Raw genomic sequence first — 27,047 nt, forward strand, 5'->3', positions numbered from 1 at the left:
TTGTGTGTAAAGAAAACAATTTCAACTAGGTATTAAGACATCTTTATTGAGCAAGGATATGATTGATTATCAGCTTGTTGGTGTTTCTAGTAATTCAAATACTAATCATACTTTATCTATGGGAAGAAGGTCAAAAGATGAGGACTCTAATAGTGGTAAGAAAAGGTCTCGATCAAAGTTTAAACATAAGAAACTGATTCACCGTTATTTTAAGAAACAGGACATATTAAGGTTAACTATTACAAATTTAAGAACAAGTAGTAGAAAAATAACATTAATAGATATCAAAACAAGAAGAGTCAAATTTATAGAAACTAGTATTAAAGAAGATGATAAAAATGTTATCTCAATTGTAAGAAAAAAGGCAAATATGAATAGATTCTAGAGTAGGGTTGTTTCTACCATATGAGTTCCCACTAGTTGACCCATTTTAAGGCTATTGAAAGTAGAGTTATTAGGATGACTAACAATCTAACTTGTCAAGCTATTAAGATAGATACAATCTAGTTGAAGATGCATAATGATATGGTGACAACATTGTAAAATGTTAGATATATTCTAAACTTGAAGAAGAACTTCGTCTCCTTAGGCACCATTGATACCATAGTTAAAAGTATGTAGCAGAGTTCTAAAGATTAGAGGAGGTGCCCTTACAATAATGAAGAGAAATAAGATTGAAACTTTGTTCTTCAGCCATTTCCAAATAATTGATGATAGAAAATGAAGCCTCCAGACAAAATTTCCAAGTATTATGATTTTATAGCCGCCTACTCGGATCTCCAATAGGCACTCCCTAAAAAAAACAGGTTGTTGTCAGTACAGTTGGGTACATAATATGTACTATTATTTAGACTTTCTTGAATGTGGATATGGCAAAATAATGTAGAAGGATGAGATGTTTTTGAGGAGACAAAAGAGAAGAGTTTTTTTTTATATATAAAAGAAGAAGTGGAATAGTTTGATGGCTATTGCCATAGAGAAGAGTTAGTATTATGCTAGTACAATCCCATATTTTTTTAACTAAATTTGGGATGTGACAAGTTGTGGCACATGAGCTTGGGTTAAATAAGTGAAAGAGGATTGAACTTATTATGCAAGAGAGGCATGTTATGTGGGTAAAGTACAAGAAAGGTGGACATTTGTGAACATTGTGTTTTTGGCAAGTAGAAGAGAAGTGTCTGCATAATAGTTCATTAAATCAAAGGTATTTTGGAATAGATCTATTTAGATCTTTTTGGACTAGCACAAATTATTTCTAAGGGTGGTGATTTATATATGTTGATTTTTCAAGGAAGGTATGAGTTTATTTTTTTAAAATCAAAGAATAATGTATTTGTCATCTTTAAGTAGTGGACATGCACAATTGAAAAATCAAACAAGAAAACATATTAAAGGGCTAAGAATTGATAAAGGCTTTGAGTTTTGTGGTAAAGACTTTAACAAATTCTATGAAGATCAAGGCATTGTTAAGCACCTTACAGTATAATACACACAAAATAATAACGATGTTCCAAAGCACATGAACAAAAAAAACTTAGGGATGAAGCATGAAGCATGTTGTCAAATACAAAGGTGGACAAGGAGCTCTAGGTAGAGGCTACCAACCTAGCATGCTATTTGGAAAATCTTCTCCCTCTATAACCATTGAATGCAAAACTCTAGAAGGGTTTGATACTTCTATAGATTATTCAAATTTAAGAATATTTAATTGTCTTACATATATACATGTTAGTGAAAGAAAGCTAGAACCAAAAGCAATGAAATGCCGTTTTTTTCATTTATGCTTCATGTGTTAAGAGATACATGTTGTATTATCTTGATCCAAAATCCCCAAGACTTTATATTAGCAAAGATGTTAGTTTTGGTAATCTACTTTATTTAATGCAAGGAATCATGATTTTCCATTTCTACAAGTATAAGAAAATAAAAAATTTCTATTAAAATAGTTGTTTGGAAAATAAGAAGCACAACTTCAAATAATTCTATCAAGACAAAAAAAAATCTTCTTTTATTTAGTCTCTACTAAATCAAGCGCCTTCAATACGTATTGAAAAGGAAAAGGCACCACCTGGACATGAGTAAATGAAAGAGTACAACCAATGGGAGTTGTTAAAAAGCCTTAAAGATACAATTATGCAAATTTGATTGCCTATGTTTTGTTAGGAATAGAGAAAAGTGATAATTCAAAACCTTCCACCTATTCAGAAGCTATTACTTGTGACAATTTGACAAAGTGGTTGATTGCAATAAATGAGGAAACAAACTCTCCATTAAAATCATACTTAGGAAAATTTGTTAAGCCACCTAAAAGGAAAAAAAAATGACTATTGGATAAAATGAGTTTTGAAGAAGAAGGAAAACATCCTAGATGTAGAAGATACAAGGTATAAGGCACAATTAGTAGTTAGAGGTTACAATCAGGTACCAAGTTTAATTGTAATATCATTTTTCATCTATTGTGAAGTATTTGTCTATACATGCCTTGTCTTACTTACACTAGTAGATATGTATGATTTAGAATCACAATAGCTTGATTTTAAAACTGCCCTCTTGCATGATGCATTGGAAGAGTAGATTTACATACATCAACCTTATTTTGTTATTCCTCAAGGTAAGAAAGATTATGTTTGTTTGCTAACAAGGTTCTTACATGTTTTGAAATAGTGTTCTGGATATTTGATTCTTTTATGGTAATATTAGTTATTTCATTACAAGTATGATAATTGTGATTATTTCATAAAGTTTTCAAATGGTTCATTTATTTGTTGTTGTACATTCATGATATGTTGATAGTGGCAAAGAAGATGTCTAAGATCCTTAGGTAAAAGAATAGTGAATTCGAGATGAAAGATTTAGGAGTTGCTAAACAGATTCTATGAATGGAGATTGAGAGGGACCAAAAGGAAGGGAAACTATATCTTTGATAGAAGAAATACAGTGAGAAGGTCCTAGAGTGTTTTAGCAAAAAAATTACTAAATTAGTTAGCTCTCCATTTCTTGTTCATTTCAAACTTTCATCTACTTTGTTGCCGCAAAAAGAGGAAGAGAGAAAGCTTATATGTTATGCATCCCTTACACAAGTGCAATAGGATACTTTATGCATGTTTATGTGGTTATAGTGGTTAGCATGTTTATGTCTAATTTGAGGAAAGAACATTGGCAAGCTGAGAAGGTACATCTAACACTTTTTTGGAATGCAATAATGCTAATAGTACTTTTGTTGGTTATATTGATTCATATTATGTTGGAGAACTAGTTCGTAGAAGGTCACTTATAGGCTATGTATTTTCCCTTGTAAATTATGCTATTAGTTAGAAAGTTACATTATAACTTGTTGTTGCATCATCTACTACATAGGCAGAGTACATGGCAATGACATAAGTTGTTAAAGAAGTAATTTGGTTGCAAGATTTGTATTACAAGCTTAGTTTGGATCTAGATTTTATTGTTGTTTGTTATGATAGTTAGAGTGACATACACTTGACTAAGGATAAATTGCATCATGAGAAAAGTAAGCATTTTGTTGGAAGATTGGCCCAAACCCATACAACCAAAGAAGGCTCACACGTCCAAGTGTGTGGAAGACGGGCTCAAACCCGCATACAAAGGAGAACGCCCACAAAGTGGTGGTATGATGGTAAATAAAGAGTCATCTCATAAAGATAGCACTCATATAATTAGTTTATGATTTATGTCTCATATTCACTCTTCCTCTTCACCTCCTAAAATCTTCTCTCCACAACTCTTCTTCTTCTCACCCTTAATCGTCTTCTATTGTGATTATACATCATGAAATCTTAAGTTTCAACATGGTATCAGAGTGGGAGAAAAAAGAAGAGGAAGAAGAAGAAAAAAAAAAAGAGTTTCTCATTTCTATATTTCATTGGATGTTTCACTCTCTTGATATATTTTTTATTTAGAAGACTATATACTATTAGAAAGATATTTGAGTCTAATTTCCAACTCAAAAAGAATCGTTGAGATCATATTTTTCTAGAAAGATAAATTGACATCTGAAGCAACAAAGGTCAAGCAACAGAAAAGTTTAGTGCAGTAGCAGAAGGCTTCAACTTTTGAGCCATTTTATGTCATCAAGAATGAGAATTTATATGGAGAATTATATATTAAAAGAAAGATCTAGGTGGATTAGCACTTGAGCTTGCCGAATATTTGTTAACTTCAAACTGAGATCATTGACATTATCTCTCAGCTTGAGGAGGAGAATAAAAGGAGAAGTATGAAGGGTGAGCACATTTGAGATTGTCTAATTTATTAATTATCAAACAACACTTGGTTCAACTAATTATTGGCAGTCTATTACTCGGCTTAACTCACTCACTGTCAAAACTACTAATTGCTATCTGCTATCTAGTACCGGCTTGACTCCAACTTGATTATTACCTTGGATTATTACCTTGGATTATCCTCAACTTATTACTTAGTGCATAGCTTACTTATTCAATGATGGGCTTGTTGCATATTCTTTTATATATCTTTATTGCTCTTAAAGATTTTTACTACCAACTGGTTATTCTTTGCTATATAACTGCCTATTTGGTACGTGTTATTTGGACTCATGCCCATTTCAACTGTTATTATTGTGTCTCTCTGATTGAAACATTATTATTGGAGGAATTCTCAGTTGTTTATTGTTGTCAACATTAGTTATTCTAATGAAGAAAAAAACACATAGTAGTCCCATTATATTATCTTTCGGTGATTACCCTTTACTCCCTTATTTGGCATTTTTACTTTGACCATTTGAGAGTCGGTACCCTGTGGAAGGACATCGTAATGGAGGAGTTTACTGCTATATTTCTAAGCAATGCCTATAGACCCACTACCTACAAATGATAAGAGTGTATCCAACATCCAACATGAGTCAAGTCTATTATTCACCCAAAAGGTGTTTTTTTTAGCTAAGCTGAAAAAGTAGGGCTACTTTTTCGCCTGTGAAATTGAGTAAAAAATATTTTTTACTATGACCATTTGACTGGAGTGTGAAACGATATCTTAAGACTAGGAGTAATTTTACTCTCTTATATTATGCCAGCTGGGTCTCTTGGAAAAAAGAGACCACCAGCTTTAGGGGGAGTGTTGGAAGATATGGTAGACTGTCATTCTATACGAGAAGATCTTATACACCATTTGTAGCAAACTAGGCGTTTATGATGTTCTCTCAACCCTAGCTTGAGGGAGAGTGTTGGAAAATGGGCCCAAATCCACACAACTAAGGAAGGCCCTCCAAGTGTGTGGAAGATGGGTTCAAATCCACAGACAAAGGAGAAGGCCCACAAGCTTACACAGTGGTGGTATAATGGTAAATAAAGAGTCATCTCATAAAGATGATACTGATATAATTAGTTTATGATTTATGTCTCTTGTTCACTCTTACTAAGGTGAAAGATATTCTTATAATATTAATATTTTTTATATCTATAAATACAATTTAAGGGGGAGGGTTTGGATAATTCCATTACCCTATTCTTCCTTCTCTTTTCTCCAAATTTGTCACTCTTTCTCTTATCTTCCTACAACCTTCTCTCTACAACTCTTCTTCTTTTCACCCCTTAATTTTTCTATTGTGATTATACATCATGAAATCCTAAGAAGTTTCAACACATACTGATGTCAAATTTCGTTTTATCTGAGCCACTTTTGCACAAGGTAAATAGTGAAAAAGATTATAATTGAAGATAATCCGAATGATATGTTAGGTAACCTAAGTTATTATGTGTGAGCAAGTTCAAACATTGCTTGAACTTGATTAAAACTTGAGACAATTGAGTTGTGTCCAAGGGGGAACTTGTGAGGATTTATTGAATGGTGAATTAAATTATATAGACGCCCATCAAACCATTAAGGATTTGTTTAGATGAAGCCATTATATATAGTCTAGTTTTTGGTTGAGATAATCACTAGGGTTTGAAATCCTTTTTTAATAACTATTGAAAATATTTTTTATCTCCAAAATTTGATAGTAGATCTCCTCTCTGCTCTCCTATAGATGTACACTACACTAGCCAAACCACATTAAAATTGTGTATTTAGTATTTTTTTGTATGTTTTCTCTTTTTTCTAATTTGTGTAAGTCTTGCTTTTGTTTTAACAAATTGGTATCAAAACTCTTTTAAGTATTGAACTTTACTTCACATTTTTTTGGCTCATGAAAGTAAGACGAGTTGGATAATAAAAAAGGTACAAACACTTTGGGTAATACAATTGACAAAGGTTTTCTTCTATATGGAGAAGTGTTAATATTTTAGTATTTAACACTGATTTGTACTCTTATTCAAAAACCAAAGTAGGGTGAGTACAATTGTGTTATATTTGGCTTGATTTTATTTTGAATTTTGACTTTTGCCAGCATAATCTTATGAATTAATGAATGGGATATAAACTATTTATTTTAGAGCTACCTGTTTATCTCCATAGAAACTTTAGTGTTGCTTGTCATTGTCATGGGTCATTGCTTCAATTACCAGTTTGAGATCGACGAGGAAGTTGAAATTTTGGTTGTGTATTGATAAGTGAGCATCCCTTTTCTAAGAAATATGTCAAGTTCAAGTCAATAGACGTAGTATAACTTGTTTGTCTTGGTAAATAATTTCCATTGTAATCAACAATGCCTTGGATTTTATTTCAAGCACTGGGAAGCAAACGTTTAGACTACTTGATTAGCTAAGTTACCATTAAGACACAATTTATTTTGGTACATGACTAAAGTATTCTCCAAACCACTCTAGAAGCATCTTTTAACTTTTTGTCATCTCCAGAACAGAGAACTATTATTAAGAAGGAGACCTAGCCCATCATCATCTTGATGTTTCTATTTCTTTCAGAGGAACTTTAACAAATTGGGCATCTTAGGTTTACCAACATATCATCCAGATGTGCTTTAGTTCACGTATCACTCTCTAGTTCGGTTCTCAATGAAATTTATTGTTTTAAAGATGATGGCTCGGTCTTGTCTGCCGTTATATTATGTAGTGGAGGTTAGAAGAACTATGGTGGACACTGTCAAGATGCTACGAAGCCCCTTAATGACACTTTTGTTAGGAGTTATCTTGAGAAAGATATTACTGCAACAGAAGTCATACGAAAAATGAAAATCCTTATAACAATCTTAAACATAACTAGTTTATAAAATTTTAGAAAGAAACTTTGAAAGAAGTTCTTCTACAAGTAGTCAGGACTTGCAGTTATTAGTGCCTTCCAAGAGTTCTAGAAACTTGGATCCAGGGGAAAATGACTCTCATTGAGTGATCACAAACTAAATATATTGTGCTATGGTAATTTCATTTGGTAACTCAAAGGGAAAATTGCTCCCATTGAGTGATCAAAACTCTCAACTTATTCCAACTGAATATATTATGGTGATTAAATTATAGAAAATAAAAAATAATTAGCATGCACAATGGTTTAACGTGGTTCAAGCATAAAAGCCAAACATTCTCAGAGAGCATAATACATTCTATAATTTATTATTGTCTTTAATATTTTCATATAAAACTAAGCATGGATATGAAGGCTGCTATATAAAAAGAGATGACTGGGTGTCCAAAGTGGTCTAGAGAGGATATCGGTTAATTAAACCTCTATGGGAACTTACTAAGTTTGTCAAGCACCAATATCAACATGTTCTCTATCACAATGATAATCAATTTCTATATATTTGGATTTGTCGTGTGAAGAATTGGATTAATAGTCAAAACTAAAGCACAGCAATTATCACCAAATACAGTAAACCTACAGTAACAGTTCAAGAGGACATTAGGTAATTGACAAATCCAAGCTAACTTTATTGTGCTAATTGCCAAACCTTTTGATGTAGTGCCGCAATCCCAAAAATGCAGAGTATAGCCTTATGTGAAAATTTATGCCACTAATGAGAACCTGCATGAACATAGGCTTTGGCCCCAAATACCCGAAGGTGTTTATAAGAGGATACTAATGTGTGCGTTAAAAAATTTCTCAACATGAGAACAAAATTGTTTAAAAACAGAGTAAATGCCAGACTTGTGTTGAAGTAATTAAACCCTAGTAAACCAATAGACTCAATAAAAGAGATAAAATCAAGAATTAGACATAGATGGCGTAGATGCAGGACCCCATACATTTGTATGAGGAAGTTGTAAAATGTAATTACTAAAGCTCAAAAATGGAACTCGTGTCTGTTTCGATAATTGGCAAATATGACATACAAAATTAAGATAAGAATGACTAACTTTATTGCCAGAAAGTTCAGTAACTAATTTAGCCACATAATCACCCAGCCTACAACACCATAACTGAAAATAAAAAATAGATGACAACTCATGTAGAGAAAACAAACCAACAAAGAAAACATGACTAAATAAGACTTTAACAGAAAGAGAGTTCCATTCTAAAATACCCAAATTAGTGCACAAAACTCTTCCTTGGGACCAAACTTGTCTCTATTATTTACCTTTCAGTTTTTGGATCCCCCTTTACATCCAATGAAAATCACAGCCTTCTCTGATTAAGCTTGAACCTGATATAAGTTGAAGCCTATCCCCTTATACCAGATAAAAATTCACATTTTTTTTATATAAAGTAAGAACAGATCTCCCTTTTCATAACAATAATCACATCACATTGAAAAAATTACAGACCGTAATTAATAATTGTAAAGTAAGTAAAGCAGCAAAGTTTAAATGAAAACTGAGTGATTTGATGAGATACATCAAAATAATTAGAGGCATGCCTCATTGCAACTTGATTAAATCCGCTTTAGAGAGTGAGTCATTCGAGTGAGTGAAACATCCAAATGATGCAAGCACCCTGCATAAGGACACCCTCGGCTGAACCAAGTGGCCTAGGATATCTCATGTCTGCGCTTAACTAAGAATGTTGGGGAGACAGGTTAAATGGAGAACTTGCTCTGCCTTGCCCTTCTAAAAGCAAGAAACCATTGTTGGTGTGCGTGTAGCGATAGCAGAATAAGGGAGAACCATGCTTGGGTTTGGATTTTGGAACAAGGACAGGTATTGCCAATAGAAAGAGAGAGGAGAAGGACAGGCCTCCCTCTTATTTTGGTGGAAGTCAAAGTCCATATCTACAAGAGTTTGTCCCTGGAAAACTTCGCTTAATAATTGAAAGAAAAAAAATAAAGACCTCTACACTCAAAAGTCTAAATAAACTATAAAGCTATCTTGTGTGTCGCCTTTAAAGAAAATATGTTATTCATCATTTCATGCAACTTCTTGCAATTATTTCATCAACTTTATGATTTATATTCTTTTTAGTAACTTAACCGCACCAACACTTAATTTTATCCATTTACTCACTCAATTTATCCATTTATTGGATTGAACTTTTGTTTCGGTCATTTACAAATAGATATAAAAAAATGTTTATCTAATGAAAAAATCCAGAGATTATGCCCGTTTACCCTTTTACCATTTATTAAATGAAGTATAAATAATAGTTGTTCCATACCTGATTAATTATTTACCAAAAATGGTCAAAGATAATTTCATGATTTTAGTTTTAGTAATATAAAAGCTTGATCATTCCCTTTCTAATCCCTAACCCAACCTTATCATCCTCCTTATCAACATCATTCAAAAAAGCATATTTTAGTACGAAATAGTTTTAACAAAAAGACAAAAATTGGATGGAACAAGACGAATATATGGCACCACTTCTGAGAAACGAATATATAAAGATATTAACATATTCAGTTTTCATTCGTTAAACAAAAGTAATTAACTAGAAGAGTTGCCAAGGTGGTCTCATGTAATATGTGTTTGAAGTGCTCAGAAGTATGTAAAGACATTTTTATTCAATCTATATACAAGTTTGCCAACAAGGAATACATGTAAATGTAATCGAATTCTAGGCATTATTTATAAAGAAATAAATAGAGAAGCATGACAATAAGATGGAGTAGAAGCCAAATACCTCATATAGTCAGCTTTACAATCTGGGAAATCAAGCAATTTTTTTTGCACGACCATGATGGACGGGTGTATCATCCTTCCTCGTTAAATCAGGCTTTCGAGCCCAGACTGGAGCTTCATTAGGGCCATAGCGGTAGTCATAGAAAAGCTCCTCGCTAGCTTCTATGTGCTCATTTGCAAATATTCCGACTCTATGATCTCCAGCTACGAACATCACCTGTCCACCGGCTCTCCATTCAGATAAAGAAAGCATTTCAAAGTGGCATTGCCAAAATTAACGAACCTTTGCATGACAATTTGGGTTTGACGAATGGTTTGCAAACTTCAGCTTGTCTCCCTTGCGATGTGCATCAAGAACACACTGCAGACAGTCAAGAGTTCTGTTCTTAATACGCATAGGCAAGCCCAGGCAATTACGGTAAATAAATGCTAGGAGAGTTTATGCACAACAAGGGTTCGAAGCGACCAAACAGCTATGAGTGTCACATGCCTGATCGTTTAAGTCAAAAAGAAAAGAGGAGTTTGCACGATCATATATCTTCCCACGCTTGTCCGCTTCTTTATGGGAAACCAATTCCCCTGTATATTCTCCAAGGTAATCATTTTTGTTCACAGGGTTCTGAAATACATTTGAGGTTAGTTCTGGTGAGAAAGATCATAATACACTCTGAAGATAGATGTTTTATTTTTTATTAGAACCAACCTTTATAAAGGCTCCCCATCCTGCAACATCAGACTTTCCTAATAGAATCTGATTAAAGCAATCAAATTAAAGAAATTATGAGCAAGATTCTCTTTGACAATATATATAAGAATGGAAAACTACCATTTTCTTACCCTCTGTTGTTGCTTTAAGAGAAGCTTCATATTTCCACATTGATAGCCATCCCCTCGAGCCGGTGGCTCACCCAGCGAATCACCTCCACAACTGTAAAAAGAAATATATAATTTAAGTGCAGTAGTTTGTGAGGATCCTTTACTCAGGTGATCCCTAAAAACTACAAAGGATCCGGCCTACGAATTAATGAAATTTCAGATCCTATGAATTAATGAAGTTTCATCACTTTCATTGGTAAAAATGTATATATTATCCTCCTATGAGATAGATGAATATACAATAATAGACATCTAAAACAAATACCGAACACAACCTGTCCATTCCTGATATTCAACCTAAAATGTGATTTGCACAGATCTAAACTGACAAGTAGAGGCAGAGAGAAAACCACCTAACCCAGCAGTTCCTACAAACATCAGGGTCACATTCCCGTCCTGCTGCGAAGCATGGACACTGCCTACTTCTGCATTGGCTTTTAGCACAATGGCATCCTCTGAATCTGTTTTTGCAGCTCTTTGAACACCTGAAACATTAGAGGAATCCACAAACTAGTCATTAAAAGGTGACAGCTTATTTTTAACTTCTTAGAAAGTAAATATTGGACTTGTATCTGAAGTGGCAGTCATGTCACTAGTTACACACCCAAAAGAAATGAGGAATGCCCGAAGAGAAAAACACTAAAAGGGAACATACCCACAGTACTTCTCGCAGCAAGTACCATTATGAAGACATGGACATTGCTTCCCACACATTAACTGGCAGCCACATGGTGTGTACTGCGTACAAGGTAGTTTCCCATCAGCTATCCTTTTGCGTTTGGACATATGACCAGCTGACTTCCAAGTGTACTTAAGTTTACGTGTTCGACCCCTTCTGCGGAAGAATCTTGTTCTTGTTGGTATTTCCTGTTCCTAAAACAGTCCAGAAAATAAAACAAAAAGACTTGAATTATTAGATAAATATACAACACAAAAGGATCAATAAGCTGCTGCTTTTATGAGTTCTAACCGTATGCTCCAGATCATTTTTTCCATTGTTGTCTAAGGTTAAGCTGGGCAATGTGGAAGATCTGTTTGAAGCAGTTTCTCCATCATTAAACATGTAATTGAATACTTCCATGCAGGTCCTCAAGCCAGGTAGTAAGTTCCTAGCTATAAGGCAACTGCAATCACAACAATAGAGAAGAAGAGTTAAGGGCAATTACTTTTTTTTTTTTTGAGGCATCGAGTTATGTGCAATTACTTAATGGAAAGAAATCAATAAACAAAGTCTCCATATTTCCTTCTTATTTAATTTTCATTGGAATCTTCCTTTTCTCATGGTCTATAATACTTCAAAACCTACCGCTACCAAAATAATAAAATAACTCCAAAAATTATCAGAATATTTTTTCAGGGTAAAATGCAGATCCCAAGGCATTACCTATTTCTTCCAAAAATCTCAATTCCTTTCGTGCATAGCTCCTTCTCAATTGGATACCAACTGTGTTCAGCAACATCTGCCTCTAGTTCTCCCTTGCCGGAATAGGAACTTTGCATTGTAATAGGAACTGCAATTCCAATGTTTGGGTCCACTCCAAATGATTCAGCATTTTTGCCTGCCACAAGATCAGAAGCTGCCTCTAGGCAATTCACTGTTTTCTGTTTTTTAGTTATTGAACTAATAGAAGCTTCATTAGTGGCCAAAACGCCATAGCTTATGGCTTTGCGCTTCTCCATATTTGCAGCACTTGATGTCCCTTCAATATTTGCAGGAACTGCAAATGAACCAAAAATCCATTTAAATCAACATTGTGCAACAATTGTTGCTTCAAGATTTCGCTTTTATGATTTAGAAAAAAGGTGTCATACCATCTGTTTCTATGAAAGTCGCATTGCCCACCACATCATCAATATTTTGATTAGTCTGAGTGGTATGTGAAAGTTGGTTTCCTTTTCCCTGTGAAGAAAAATCTAAAGTGAAAATTTGATGTTTCAGAGAGAAAGATTAAAATTTATTTTAAGAAAAGCTATAAAGCAAGAAATTAAGCACTTGTGGTCAATTGTTTTAGGCAAAAGATGTACTGCAATGCTGTGAGGTGTACAGCTAAACTCTCTGATAGTATGAGGTACATAGTGGTGGCAACTGTTGACCCCACCCCAGCCCAACCCATTTATTTGACATGAATGACCCAAAATGGGTCAGGAAAGGGTTTCCTTATCTGACCTAATTAATAAACAGATCAAGCTTGGGTTTGACACCAGGACCCGATAGTCCTGGTTAATTTGATCAAAAGAGCAAAAATTGGAACGAATTGGTCTAGTTCAATACATTTAAACCAGACTGGACCTTTATTTTTAGTTTGGGTTTAGTTTTTACTGCTTAAAACAACTTATCTACAAGGAAAAAAAATAAAAATTTATTTCCTTTAATTTTAAATAATAACATATATATATATATATATATATATATATATATATATATATATATATATATATATATATTTATTTATTTATTTATTTATTTATTTATACTTTGAGTGGGTTAACCCAAACCTAGTTTGGGTCTACATTTTTACAACCGTTTCATAAATGGATTGGGTTTGAGACAACCCATTTAACAACAGATATAGGTTGATCTGACCTGAACCCTACCCAAACCCAACCTATCGCCAACTCTATATTAAGGTGTTGAGGTGTGAAGAGTTGAGCAACATGATCATCATAATGATCATGAAGACAAAATCCTCTCCCCCATGCCCTGGACAAGCTGACCTTCTTTAGGTGGCGTGTTTGTGGATGTACTGACAGATTTTGTATTGTTTCAAGTACGTATTCTCATCATTTCCTTCAGTCATCAGTTGTGTGTGTGAGCAGTTGCTTGTCATCAACAGGGGAAGGTTAGTCCTTATCCTAGGTCAGGCAAGCTTGTAGACACCAAACAAAGGTCTTCACTATCGCTATGACATTTGTATTTGAGCCACACATAACACACTGCACTAGGAAAAGTCATCTAGGCAAAGTTTGTGGTAGCTGTGTAGGTGACATAAGTAGGGCTGTAAATGGACTGGATTTGGACCAGATATGGGAATATCTGATTCTGATCCATTCACAAGTATCTGAATATCTGACATACAAAAACTAAATAAAGTATTCGAAAATCAGATATTAGAATCCAACTCCATCGGATAATATCCAAATTCAGTTACTGTGCAAATCCGAAAACCTGAAACAAGATTAAATGGAAAAAAAATAATGATAATAATAATAATAGAAAACACTACAGTAAAAACTATGATCAATGGAATCTTGAATATACAACTTTAGTTAAGAGTAATATTTGAACATATTACAATAGTATCACACATCTCTTCTTTGCCCATTCATATAAAAAGATATTACGCATAGAAACTGTAAATAATATTGTCAAATTTGAAGAGGTCCCATATTCCAATGTTTACTGGATCCGGATCTTTTGATTTTGGTGGGTTTGGTCAGATCATAATTGCAAATATTATCTAAAATCTCGAATCAGTTTTGGACACTATTTGGATTCTTTTACAGCACTAGGCACAAGTTGTGACAAGGAAGTTCACAACTTAGGTAGGGGAGTTATTCGTGTAGACAACTCTCTTCCCCATGCCTTGGACAGGTGGCATAGTTATAGGTCAACTGACAGATTTGTATTATCTTATATATGCATTCTCATCACCTCCTTGGCTGTCAACCATGAGTGAGCGTGGAGTTGTTTGTCACCATTAAGGAGAAAGTTAGCCCATGACTTGACTCGAGCGGGTTTGCAGGTGCCACATAGGGTCTCTACTGTCCCCACAACAATAATGATGCAAAAACAAGAATAATAATGATTAAGTACCTAAATACTCTTAAGATATATGCAAATGACTACATGACCAAGAATTTCAGATTAATACCTTACAATGCCATCAAAATTACCTACATGCCCTTACCCTTAGCTAACTCTAACTTAGTGAATGAAAAGTTTTCATTAAGCCCAAACAATGAAATATGACATAAACTTACAGTACATGTTATATGATAGGGCAGGTTTCAGTTCTTACACAGAAAGGTAGTTTAGATTCTAGTAATAACAATATTGAAAGCATCCTCTATAGGGTTGATAACCGAGATTTCAGCAACTTAGAAAACTACAATGTAAATCCAAGTTTCTTAACTAAAACTTAAAAGGAGAGAAAATAGAATTTATGAAGTTATAAAGAAAAAAAATGAAAACAAAGAAAAACAAAAGGATAAGTTACTCGAATAGAGAACAAAATCTTGAATAGAATTCAATAGGCAACACTGATCTTTGTGTTACATATGAAGCCGTTTTATAGGCCTGAAATCAACAATATAGGAAACTTCTATGCTATTCCATTGTAGGAAATAGACTAAAATCAGGATTTATTAATCTACTTCTACTAGCTCAAAAGGAAATTTAAAAACAAGAAACGATTTCTAACTCGTACAGTAGCTAACTTTTAAGCTCAAAACAGAAAATACTACTAAAAGAAATTTCTAATTGAAGTTTTTATTAAAACAACAAGTTGCAATTTAGTTTGTGCTTTCCATCTAACAGCAAGGTTAGTTGAAACTACACAAACTAGCAAGATGCATTTATTTTGTATTTTCTATTTCAAAAAGGTTGAAATAGAAAATTACAGCTTGCGGACTTTCCAATTTAAGACCATATATTTTAAGACTAGGTCTAACATTGCAAAGCCGATCTTCTTTAAATTCAGCTTCCCTCTCCTTTGATTGAACCTTCTTTCTTTTTAAGTTGAACTCCTTCCTTCTTCTTTTATAAACACGAGTGATCTTAAGGTGATCTCATATCTGTAAGTCTTCTTAAGCTAGCTCTTCCATATTATGATAAACTACATCAAATTCTTGGAAAAGTACCTTAAATTGAGCACACTATGCATGCAAAACTTCATGATATTTCGTTGCAAACCTCCAACTAGATGCAGTTTTGGAAGCTAAAATCTAACTTTTGACATGTGTTCCACATTAACTTTGTAATCTCCACGTGTACAACAACATTTCCTCAGCGCTGTAGATCAGCCAATTCATGACCAATGTGTCTTCTTTGAATGATGGTTTGCAATTGCCATCATTTTATCAATGTGGGAGGTAAACCAATGAGGTGTTCCTGTACATCAAATAAGAAATGATTGCGAACAAACAAGAAATTAGAAATACCTTTGAATGGATTTATAGTAATTGTTTGAAATTTCAGGTTTGTCTTTAGAGCTAGACAACACCAAATTTTCCCAATCTTAAAGAATGTACCAGTGCAATAAAACCTAGACCAGAGGCTAATTGAACTGAGCTCAACCAGACCTGATGCCTTAATCAGGTCAATATCCTAGGAACACATTTTTGGTCAAAACCCAATTTACCAGGCCAGTTAGGCTGGATAAACTGGTGAACGAGCCGAATTGTCCAGTTAGCCAGGTCGCATTATCAAGAGGGGGTAATTCACCCCTGAACGACACAAAATGAGTGAGGCCTCCCTCCCTCTATTTTGGCACACCAGCAGGGAAAGAGCCCCTGCCCTCCCCATTGTCGACGGCTGAGAGGGCAGGGTCCCCCCTCCCCCTGTCAATTGAATGGCTGGGGGAGGGATCCCCTACCTTCTGTGCCATTGTGGATCCCTTGCTTTCCTTATTGTCACACACGACAGTTAGGAGAGGCAAGCAATCCCTCCCCATTGCGCAGAAGAGTGGAATGGGGAGGGGGGCAGAGCCCTGCCCCTTCCCCCATCCTCCGCCAGCGAAATTGATGGAGGGGTGGGGCTTCGGTCCCATCCCCTGATATCAGTTTTTATTTTTTTAATTTTCTGAAACAATGGTGTTATTATTACATCATCCTGAGTCAACCAGCAGTTGAATGAACAATAAATGATATCAATGTAAACCAAAAATAAAGGATATAAACTAGAGAAAGAAGTAAAGAGCACTAATCAATAAGAAATCCCAACAAAATGAGAAATGAGAAATTCTAAACAGAAACCGTTGCTAAGCTACTCAAAGATAGCCCTAACAAGGTTTGTAAGGCTTGCAAAAATGGAAGTTCAACTTATTGTAATTTATTATTTGAGTAGGTTTTTCTTTTCTTTTTCTTTTTTGCTGCTGTTATTGGTAGTATTGTTGTTATTATCAGCAGCAGCAGCAGCAGCAAATAGTGCTGCAGCTGTTGCTGTTGTCATTTTATCACACCTCCAATTATACAGGTAGCATCATTGCAAGTTTCAAGCCATACCGATAGGTAGCACTGTTCACTGCAGGGTTTCCCACCATCTTCAAGTTCAGATCCAACTGACAGCTTCTCACTCTGTGCAGAGCAGGTTCTCATTATACAGAAAATCTTTAATGTTCATGCTCATAGGAGATGCTCCATAGGATGAAAACTTACAGGAATAATTAGGGTTTGCGAGCAGCCATGCAAGCGGCAGTCAAAAACCTGCAACAAGAACTAAAATAAATATCATGCAGCCAGAAATGCTAATAAAAGGGTCTTGATATTAAACCATTAGAGGATACTGAAACTACCAAACAGCGACGACAGAAAAGATTGTCAAAGGAATCAAGTGCTGCACTAAGCGTCTTGTCGAAGAGAAATTGCTTCTCATGGACTATCTCACTGGAGCCTTCAGAATCATTAACATGCTTTGGCTGATGCTTCTCCATGAGCATTTCATACCTCTCCTAGAAGTGTCACAGGATGAACAAATAACATCTTGAGAAAACCAGCTTTTAACACAGAAAGAGAGATTCTCATATGATGAACAAAATAAAAGCAGATGAAGCAAGAAGCAAGACGGAGAAAGACAATAAAATCTGAAGCTCGTCATTCATTGGCTAAAGTACCCATTACCTGAATTTCAGAGTGGCTCGCTTCCATGACCTGACTTAGAATATTCAGCACTTCAGGTTTCAGTCCATACTCCTGAAGAACCTGCCTAAATTTCAAGAACAGAAAAAGGACATCTTAAATTGATACTCCTAATAATAAAATTTTATGAGATTGGATAAGGTGTTTGCAGCATAAATAATGTATAAACTGTTATAAACTCCTTGACCCTAACTGGGGCACAACTATGGATCATATTTGCTAGACTATTTAAATACCAGGGCTTTATCTGTCGGTCTGCCATTTATATGGTGCTACTGCCTAAATACTTCGTACTTATTTGCACATCAGTTGCTTCTAAATTTTGCTTACCACAGAATTTGTTCTTCTCCTTCCAAAAATTCATGCTTCTCTTCTACTGGCTCTGAAATTTCTTGCTCGCTATCACTGCAGATCAGTGCTTCACTACCACATGGATCATAATAGATCTGTCTCCTCCCAGCAACAGATTGATCTTCAGCCATTCTTTGGTTTCTGTGCTGTGTGAGTCATGTAAGAACAAGAAAGTAAAATCTTTACATCAAAAGACAAAATATTTACGAGAGAAAATTTGAATATTTCAAGTTTTTTTGCAATAATTAGTGCATCTAACTGGGATATTCAATTAATTCTATCCATTGCAGGTCTGAAATTAAAATAAATCAAAATTTTCATACTCCAAGACGGAACCAAAACCACGATCTTTACATAAGGCTTTCTCAAGTGAAAGTGAAACCAATTCAAGATATAAAACTACTTAATCACATCAAGTAATTCAAAAAAAAATGTGTTCTTCAATAAGTCAAACAAATATGAGGGTGGATATGTATAGAACCTGTGAAACATCTAAGTTTTCTTACCTGTCCAAAAATATCCAGGTAGTATATGGAGGTATTTTTTCAATAAAGGGAAGCTTGATAAAGTGAACAACAATCTTTACACTGCTGTTGCTTCCAAATACTATTATAGAGGATGAGCCTTCCTCTTGATAATTGATATTTTCTTTGTCCCCTGATCCTGTGCCAACACCACTCAATTTATAGGTATCTTCCTTAATTCTAGAATCAAGTAAGTTTTTAGCATCATTCTGTTCCATTGAACAAAGATCTTTCTTTGATGTTGCTAACACAAACAACCGAGAAGTGTGCCCAGCCAAATTCTTCCTATTCCTCTCAATTTTGTCCTACACAACAAAGAAAAATGATGATTTGTTAGTAATCTCGCACATAACAGTGAACATCCAAGCATTGACTTGAGTCGACTACAAAATGCCCATGCAGTCACGTACTTGAATTGACGTACATCTGGCGGCCTGGATTTGCTTTTTCAGTTGATTTATCCTAGCTAACAGGGTCACAAGAGCTTCATTTGCCTGTTCTCCTCCAGATTTCTGCAAATTGATCAGAGATATTTTGAAGTTTTTGGACCATAACCCATCAACATCTTATTTATACATCAAGAAGTTTTTTTGTTTTTTGGAAATAGCAAAATTGAGAATTTGGGATGTTGAATCAAAAATAACATTGACCAAAACAGAAGATAAAGATATTTTTACAGCCAATGTACAATCTCAATATTTTATGTTTGAAGAAGAACTCAGGATGAAGGGCCGTCTTCTCATATTTAAGACTCAGCATGCATTATCCTCAGCAACACGCCAAAAATGATTTAACTTGTATTAATGAAATCCACTATGGCCAAGAAGCACATGGTGACCAGTTAATCACGCATAGGGAAAGCGCAAAATGATGAAAATACTGAAGAAATTTGGAATATCAGCAGACATATCTCACAAAGCTCATTGCATTAAATTAAGAGGTGATTCTCCTTTTTCCTGAGGAACTGTTTAGATCATACCATTTGAAGCCTGAAGAAAGGTCACCTCTAGGAAGTGGAGCCAAGTTAGATCACCTTAAGAGGGTGAGCCGTCGCGTCTGGCAACATTGCTAGAATAACTAGTTTATTCAAGAAGTTCCTTCAGTTCACCTGCTTATATAAATGTTTGATGAGATTCACATTCAACCATCAAGCAGACCATGTAGATTCCATGGATTCCTGATGTAACAGTCTCAAATTGTGGATCCCCTGCTTCACTAAAGAATAATATTTTGCATTGCAAGTGCTTTTTACATGTTGTTTTTTTAACTTTTCTCATCTGGGAAGCTTCAGTTGTCCATGATTCGAAGGTGATGATTCCATTACTAATGACTTACATTAAGTCACTCAACACCCATAACCACTCTACCAAAAATCAGGGAGCGACCAACTTATGTAGGATGTCGTTCATATTTATTGTGAAAAAACCTACATCCCATTAGGTGACAATGGCAACAGTTAATGAAACCTGTTCTTTGAATAATACTATGATGTTGTTGATGCCAATTCCTGTCAGAGTGAGAAGCTGCAGGTATGAAACTAAGCACACACATGGAGCTAAAAACATTAAAGAAGCATTTACATTGCAAATAGAGAGAGAGATAGAGAGAGAGAGAGAGAGAGAGAGAGAGAGAGATGATAACTACAAACACTCAGGTCATAGTTGCAATCAGAAAGCATCCAAGAGACCCAATAACTCTACATTCCACCCCTGTACTGTCCCGGTTCTGCATAATAAGAAGCCTAATTGAAGGCGTTGAAGTACGTGGAAGGATGATGTTCATCTAATTACATGAACACCGTGCTTCCTTAATTTTCTCATTAACCTACCCAAATATCTCCATCAACTTAATCTTCACACTTACTTCAATACTCATGCATGTAGTTTTAAACCGTCACAGACAGCAGTGGAAGTCCTTTATCGATTCATGAAATACAAGGAGTCATATTATTAAAGTTCTTCATCTTAGGTGGAAAATGGAAGAAATACTTCCTCGTTCAACGACTTTACATCATCAACAAAGTCAATTCCGCAGCAGTCCACCAAAATTCAAATGCAGATTTAACAACAGTCCTTGGACATGACAGAACTTTAATAGAACATATTCGTATCTCAGAGATCATTACCGATTCTCGACGAAATTAGACAAAAAATACGGAAAAATATAGAACTGGTATATATATCGAGAGAAATATCGTCGGATTTTCCCAATAACATGTAGAGCAATCATATAAACGAGAATAATAAATGATTAAATCGAGTAATCAAACGCGAACAAAGCTAAGCTTAAAAAAGCTAACGTAGATAAGTAATTAGGAGGGAACTTGAAGAACAGACCTTGCTTCTAGCCGCAGAATCGGAAGCCTTAGAAACCATATCTTCTCCTCCGCCGCGATCGAAGTCAAGAAGTGGAGGCGCCCGAATTAGGGAGATATTTTGCGACGATTGCAAGAGGCGTTATATTGCAATCGTCGACTTGTTGGACGTGACCTCGTGACAGCAAAGAATAGGCCGTAACCGTACGGTGTGTCAGTGTTTCAGACGAGCGGAAAAACTGAAACGCTTATTCTCTTCTATTTCTTCCCGAATAGACTGCCACGTCATATGCCGTTTGCGTTACTGTCTATCTGTCAGAAAAATTGGCGGCTTCGGAAATCGTGACGGATAAGTGGACTCGGAGTTCGGATCTGCTGCCTGCTAGTCCGCTGGTAGCAGTGGATCCGAACTTGGAGTGGTCACAGAACTCACAGACTCACTGAGTTGTTATTGTCGGTATATCTACCGAACCTTGTAAGCCCTGTATCATCCGGTTTCTTAGATCAATCTCAAAATTTGATACGTAATACCTTAATCTTGTTTCTTTACTGTCAGAGATCTCAAACGGACCAAAGCATGAATACAGAAACTAAATCGATCAAATTCGGAATTTAGATCGAACTGATCCGAGAGTACTAGTAAGTAAAAAGGGAATTTTACCAAAATACCGGTTTTAAACAACTTATTTATGAAAATAACGAAGACCACAATTTATTTACAAAACTACCGAACTTTGACCGGTCCACTGTATATGTGGACAGTCAAAGGTGACACGTAAGCTTTGACTGCTTACGTGTTGCTCTATCATCAGAGCGATGCTGTAGATGAACACATAGACTGCCACATCATTATTATTGACACGTCATTTGCCACGTCATTATATGATAAAATTTTGAATAAATTTAAAAAAAATTAAAAAATCACATACACTTTTTACTACCTTATATCTAAAATAAAAAATTATTTAAAAAAATTAATAAACAATTAAAAAATTAACTCTTACTTATTTAACACCATTTAATATCAATTAAAATATTTATTAATTAAAAAAATTATCGTTATACTTTTTATTTCTTCATATTTTACAAAATAAAATAAAATAAGTAAATTAATTAGATTTAAAATATTTATAAATTAAAAAATACAAAAAAAATATTTTAGAGTTTAAAAATACAATTTATTTGTATATTTTTATCACCTTATTAACGAAATAATAATATTTACAAATTTTAAATATTTATAAATTTAAAAAGTCTTACTCTTAAGTCTTACCCATATATTATCGATTTAAAATATTTAAAATTTTAAAAAAAATACAAAAAAACTATTTTAGAGTTTAAAAATATAATTTATTTGTATATTTTTATCACCTTATTTATAAAATAATATTTAGAAATTTTAAATATTTATAAATAAAAATAATCTAACTCTTACCCATTTACTATGGATTTAAAATATTTATAAATAATTTTTTTTATTTTTAAGTCTTACCCGTATATTATCTATTTAAAATATTTATAAATAGAAAAAAATTTACTCTTAAATCTTACCCATATATTATCCATTTAAAATATTTATAAATTAAAAAAATATACAAAAAAAATGTTTTAGATTTTAAAAATATAATTTATTTGTATACTTTTTATCACCTTATTTACAAAATAATAAATTATTAAAAAATATATTATTTAATTAAAAATCTTACAAAACTTTACAATAATTTTAATTTGGCAAAAATTTTATTAACATAAAATCAGAAATTAAACAGTAAATCACATAAAAATCAATACAGTAATTAAACACCTAAATTCAAATTAATATTATAATTAAATACAATAATTCTATCCAATTAACAAAAACCCTAAAAAATCACCCCAAGGTTTTGAGAGAATGGCCGGGACGAACAAAGGGGAAGGGAAAGAACGTCGGCGGCGAGAGGATGAACAGAGGGGAACGGAGAAAAAGAACGAATGATAAGGCTGAGACGAAGAGAGAGTGGTTGAGCGGAGGGCGTCGAGGGCGAGGCCGAGTGGCGGCAATAGGGGCGAGGTCGAGGTCGAGGCAGAGCAGAGGCCGCAGGCGAGCGGCCGAGGCCGAGCGGCGGCAACAGGGGAGGCGAGCAGCAACAGGGGAGGTGAGCGGCAGCAGGGGAGGCGGCAGAAGGCGAGCGACGAGAGGAGAGCAGCCGAGATGAGAGGCGAGGAGAAAATCGTGGAGGAGAAAATCGCTTGCGGCCGCTGCTCTGCCTCGGCCTCGTCCCCGCTGCCGCCGCTCGCCTGCGGCTGCTGCTCTGCCTCGGCCTCGACCTCGCCCCTGTTGCCGCCGCTCGGCCTCGCCCTCGACGCCCTCCGCTCAACCCTCTGTTCATCCTCTCGCCGCCAACGTTCTTTCCCTTCCCCTTTGTTCGTCCCGGCCATTCTCTCAAAACCTTGGGGTGATTTTTTAGGATTTTTGTTAATTGAATAGAATTATTGTATTTAATTATAATGTTAATTTGAATTTATGTGTTTAATTACTGTATTGATTTTTATGTGATTTACTGTTTAATTTCTGATTTTATGTTAATAAAATTTTTGCCAAATTAAAATTATTGTAAAGTTTTGTAAGATTTTTAATTAAATAATATATTTTTTAATAATTTATTATTTTGTAAATAAGGTGATAAAAAGTATACAAATAAATTATATTTTTAAAATCTAAAACAATTTTTTTTGTATTTTTTTTAATTTATAAATATTTTAAATGGATAATATATGGGTAAGATTTAAGAGTAAATTTTTTTCTATTTATAAATATTTTAAATAAATAATATATGGGTAAGACTTAAAAATAAAAAAAATTATTTATAAATATTTTAAATCCATAGTAAATGGGTAAGAGTTAGATTATTTTTATTTATAAATATTTAAAATTTCTAAATATTATTTTATAAATAAGGTGATAAAAATATACAAATAAATTATATTTTTAAACTCTAAAATAGTTTTTTTGTATTTTTTTTTAAATTTTAAATATTTTAAATCGATAATATATGGGTAAGACTTAAGAGTAAGATTTTTTAAATTTATAAATATTTAAAATTTGTAAATATTATTATTTCGTAAATAAGGTGATAAAAATATACAAATAAAGTATTTTTAAACTCTAAAATATTTTTTTTATTTTTTTAATTTATAAATATTTTAAATCTAATTAATTTACTTATTTTATTTTATTTTGTAAAATATGAAGAAATAAAAAGTATAACGATAATTTTTTTAATTAATAAATATTTTAATTGATATTAAATGGTGTTAAATAAGTAAGAGTTAATTTTTTAATTGTTTATTAATTTTTTTAAATAATTTTTTATTTTAGATATAAGGTAATAAAAAGTGTATGTGATTTTTTAATTTTTTTTAAATTTATTCAAAATTTTATCATGTAATGACGTGGCGAATGACGTGTCAATAATAATGACGTGGCAGTCTATGTGTTCATCTACAGCATCGCTCTGATGATGAAGCGACACGTAAGCAGTCAAAGCTTACGTGTCACCTTTGACTGTCCACATATACGGTGGACCGGTCAAAGTTCGGTAGTTTTGTAAATAATTTGTGATCTTCGTTATTTTCATAAATAAGTTGTTTAAAACCGGTATTTTGGTAAAATTCCCAAGTAAAAATGGCTACATCAGAGACTGGGTAAAGCTCCAGTCCCCTAGTTTCATGGGATCATGATCAATACAATGAAAACCCTTCCTGCTATTAGTTATTTTTCGGACACTGATAAATTACAGATATTCACATCCGTCATGAACGAAGCTCGATCGTCTCTCATCTGAGCTTCCACGCAGAAATAAAATGAAGGGGAGTGCCTTTCCAGCTAATAATCAAACTCTTCCCGTTCACGTCGATGGTACAAGAACTGCAAGTGGGGAATTTCTCGACGATCAGCTCCGCCTGGTATAGATACATCTGGTTCATTTCCACCTCCATAAATCCATAACGCGAGAAGAAGGATCTCCATACATCAAGTCCCACATGCCGTACGATCCTCTCCCTCCCCTCCGTCGCTACCATACTTCGGATGCCTTCGGAAAAGAAATCGGCTTCGACGGACATCCTGTTTGGGTCGTTTTTGTCCATGCCGGCGTCTAAGCAATCGAACCACGCGCTGAAGAAGAAGAGACATTCGATGAACCGATTGTTGAAAGAGAGCGAATTAAGATTTGCCTCCACTTCAGTGACCGCCATTAAGCAGGGTTTCAAGCTTCTGATCACCCTCATCGTATTTTCCAGGCTCTCCGGCTCCACAATCATGAGGCTTAATACGACTGAAGCGTAGACAACCACGGACTCCTCTGCCTCCACCTCGAACATGTCTTCCTTCAGGTCTTTCATGTCTGAGACGGGAACTTCCTTAAAGGCGAAAGGTAAATTGAGGTTCTGTGCGACGCTCGTCAATCGTTTACCCGTCCTTGCCATCCTCTCCGCTGATGCTCCAACAGCGCTGATCTTGAGCAGCTCCACGGGGCAGGTGACCCTTTCTGCAAGAGCCTGCATCAGAAGAGTCCATTGAACTCCAATTCTGATGCCCATATCAACCAAATGAATCTTCTTCGATGTCTGCACCGTGTCCAATATGGCTTGGATTTGAGTACATTGCATCACGAGCGAGAATGGGAGGCATTGATGGCAAGCCAACAGAGCAGGATGCGGGCCGCTCGTCAAATCCTCGAGCTCTTCACCCCATTTAACTCTACCTTCCGAATCCTTCCATGAAATTCTTCCCGTTACTCTGTCGATTCTTTCGCGCAAGGCATCGGCGAAGTAGTAGACTACGCGTTGGACTGGATTGCCCACATCGGAGGACAAGTAGCGACACTGGGTTAACAGTCTGCTTGCTCGATCGAATTGTTGGTTGCCAATCTTCTCAGCGGAAGCTAGAAGGAGCTGGGCTAGCTCAACGTCTTTGATTTCATCCTCCGTGAGACCCGCAAGCGAGGTACCGAATGGATGCTGTAGCATCGAGAGATCATCGTCTTTTACTGAGGTTTCTATGTAGTGAGCGCCGGCGACCCTCATCACATCTTCCGTCGACAATTCTCGCCTTCCTGCAGTAAGAGGCAAAGCCACCGCGATGCTCGGTTCTTTGATCTTTTCCCTGCTGATCATAAAACTCTTCTGGGTAGCCCTGTAGTTGTTGAGAAGCTCCAGCGATGCCAAAGATATCGAACTACTCTTCTCCTTCTTAGGTTCCAGTACCTCCCAGGTTTCTACGACTGCCGGCTTCTGAGTGAAACTCGGATCAGGTTTCAGCTTTTCTAGATCATGGAAAGACTGAACTTCCGGTTCAAATTGTATGTCATCAGCCATGATGAACTCCGGATAAACTTGCTGGTCCTTCGTTGGCAGAATTCCTTTCTCGAACAGGTTGTCTTGAGTGAAGCCACAATCAGAGAAGAGATGATCAACAACTGCCCATTCTGGGGTTTCCATGAAATGAGTTCTTTTCCCTTGGCCAACTTCCTCTCTTTGCAGTCCGCCTAACGAGCTGTAACCATTAGCATCTAGAGCTCCCTGAAAATTGAAGGGATCGAAGGAAGCCAGAGATCTAGCCATCTCGAAATGGGAACCGACCAACTGACAGAAGAATCTTTAGAGATAAATATAAGTTTCTTGATTTCCTCCCTTTGGAGATTTGAACCAGTCTTTCATTGACAAATAAAAGAGAATCAGCATAAACACCAAGAAATTCACCTGTATAATCCGTATTCAAAGGACTAGAAAGACACAAATACATAATTGCTAGGCAGTTTAAGATAATCAAAAGCACACGCCTTGACACAATCAATATCAAAATCAATTTGTAATATTTTATCAATCTTCGACCTTCTCGCTGATTTTTTTACTGTGATGAAACTACAAAAGAAAATTAATTTAGTCCACCTTGGGATTATCACTCGGTGATGGAGATTTTCCCTCGGCAAACATTCGAGCCACTGGTTTCATAATCTCATCAACTAACCAGAGTTTATATATTGTAAAATATGCAGCGCCGACAGAAGGGCGAAAGCTTAGAGTTGATATGTCGATGCTACCGATTAAGCCTGCAATCGTGGCAAGTTCTGGATTTATCTTTTGGCCTGAATTTGGTTGAAAGGAGGGAGCCAACTGCAACTATAAGAATGAATCTGGACAGAAACTAATGTTATTAAA

General features: G+C 35.1%; 2 protein-coding genes across 5 annotated transcripts; both read right to left on the reverse strand.

The window, feature by feature from the left end:
• Nucleotides 1-540: 540 nt before the first annotated feature.
• Nucleotides 541-21,043, reverse strand: LOC137959078 (histone-lysine N-methyltransferase EZ3-like). Of its 4 annotated transcripts, XR_011114039.1 has the most exons (20): nucleotides 20,869-21,043; nucleotides 18,943-19,044; nucleotides 18,515-18,837; nucleotides 17,988-18,149; nucleotides 17,640-17,724; nucleotides 17,315-17,470; nucleotides 17,178-17,225; nucleotides 17,025-17,096; nucleotides 12,615-12,702; nucleotides 12,187-12,520; nucleotides 11,773-11,926; nucleotides 11,458-11,675; nucleotides 11,156-11,287; nucleotides 10,764-10,854; nucleotides 10,630-10,677; nucleotides 10,417-10,545; nucleotides 10,210-10,287; nucleotides 9,928-10,143; nucleotides 7,823-7,911; nucleotides 541-793 (listed from the first exon to the last, which is right to left on the reverse strand). XR_011114039.1 is itself a non-coding variant. In XM_068806365.1 (19 exons), the coding sequence occupies exons 1-18, from the start codon at nucleotides 20,905-20,907 to the stop codon at nucleotides 9,958-9,960; spliced, it is 2,445 nt and encodes an 814-aa protein (XP_068662466.1). In that variant the 5' UTR covers nucleotides 20,908-21,043; the 3' UTR covers nucleotides 7,506-8,291; nucleotides 9,928-9,957. The 4 variants fall into 4 exon arrangements, 3 of the variants coding, with proteins under 3 accessions (XP_068662466.1, XP_068662468.1, XP_068662467.1); XM_068806365.1 differs by lacking the exon at nucleotides 541-793 and having other exon boundaries at nucleotides 7,506-8,291; XM_068806366.1 differs by lacking the exons at nucleotides 541-793; nucleotides 7,823-7,911 and adding an exon at nucleotides 8,331-9,095.
• Nucleotides 21,044-24,662: 3,619 nt separating this feature from the next.
• On the reverse strand, nucleotides 24,663-26,450 carry LOC137959620 (DELLA protein RGL1-like). The gene has a single exon (XM_068806975.1). It carries the CDS (start codon nucleotides 26,448-26,450, stop codon nucleotides 24,663-24,665), a length of 1,788 nt encoding a protein of 595 aa, XP_068663076.1.
• Between the last annotated feature and the right edge of the window lie 597 nt (nucleotides 26,451-27,047).

The sequence above is a fragment of the Aristolochia californica genome, unplaced genomic scaffold, assembly GCF_029961685.1.
Source record: "Aristolochia californica isolate CCGP_79_NKW_82.1479 unplaced genomic scaffold, dmAriCali1.0.hap1 SCAF_3, whole genome shotgun sequence".
NCBI classification, from domain to species: domain Eukaryota; kingdom Viridiplantae; phylum Streptophyta; class Magnoliopsida; order Piperales; family Aristolochiaceae; genus Aristolochia; species Aristolochia californica.

Coding starts and splice junctions, on each gene's coding strand:
- LOC137959078 (XM_068806365.1), bottom strand. CDS start 20,907: ATGGTTTCTAAGGCTTCCGATTCTGCGGCTAGAAGCAAG. Junction 11,927..12,186: donor GAGATTTTTGGAAGAAATAG/GTAATGCCTTGG, acceptor TTGTGATTGCAG/TTGCCTTATAGCTAGGAACT. Junction 11,288..11,457: donor TGCTGCGAGAAGTACTGTGG/GTATGTTCCCTT, acceptor CTAATGTTTCAG/GTGTTCAAAGAGCTGCAAAA.
- LOC137959620 (XM_068806975.1), bottom strand. CDS start 26,450: ATGGCTAGATCTCTGGCTTCCTTCGATCCCTTCAATTTTCAGGGAGCT.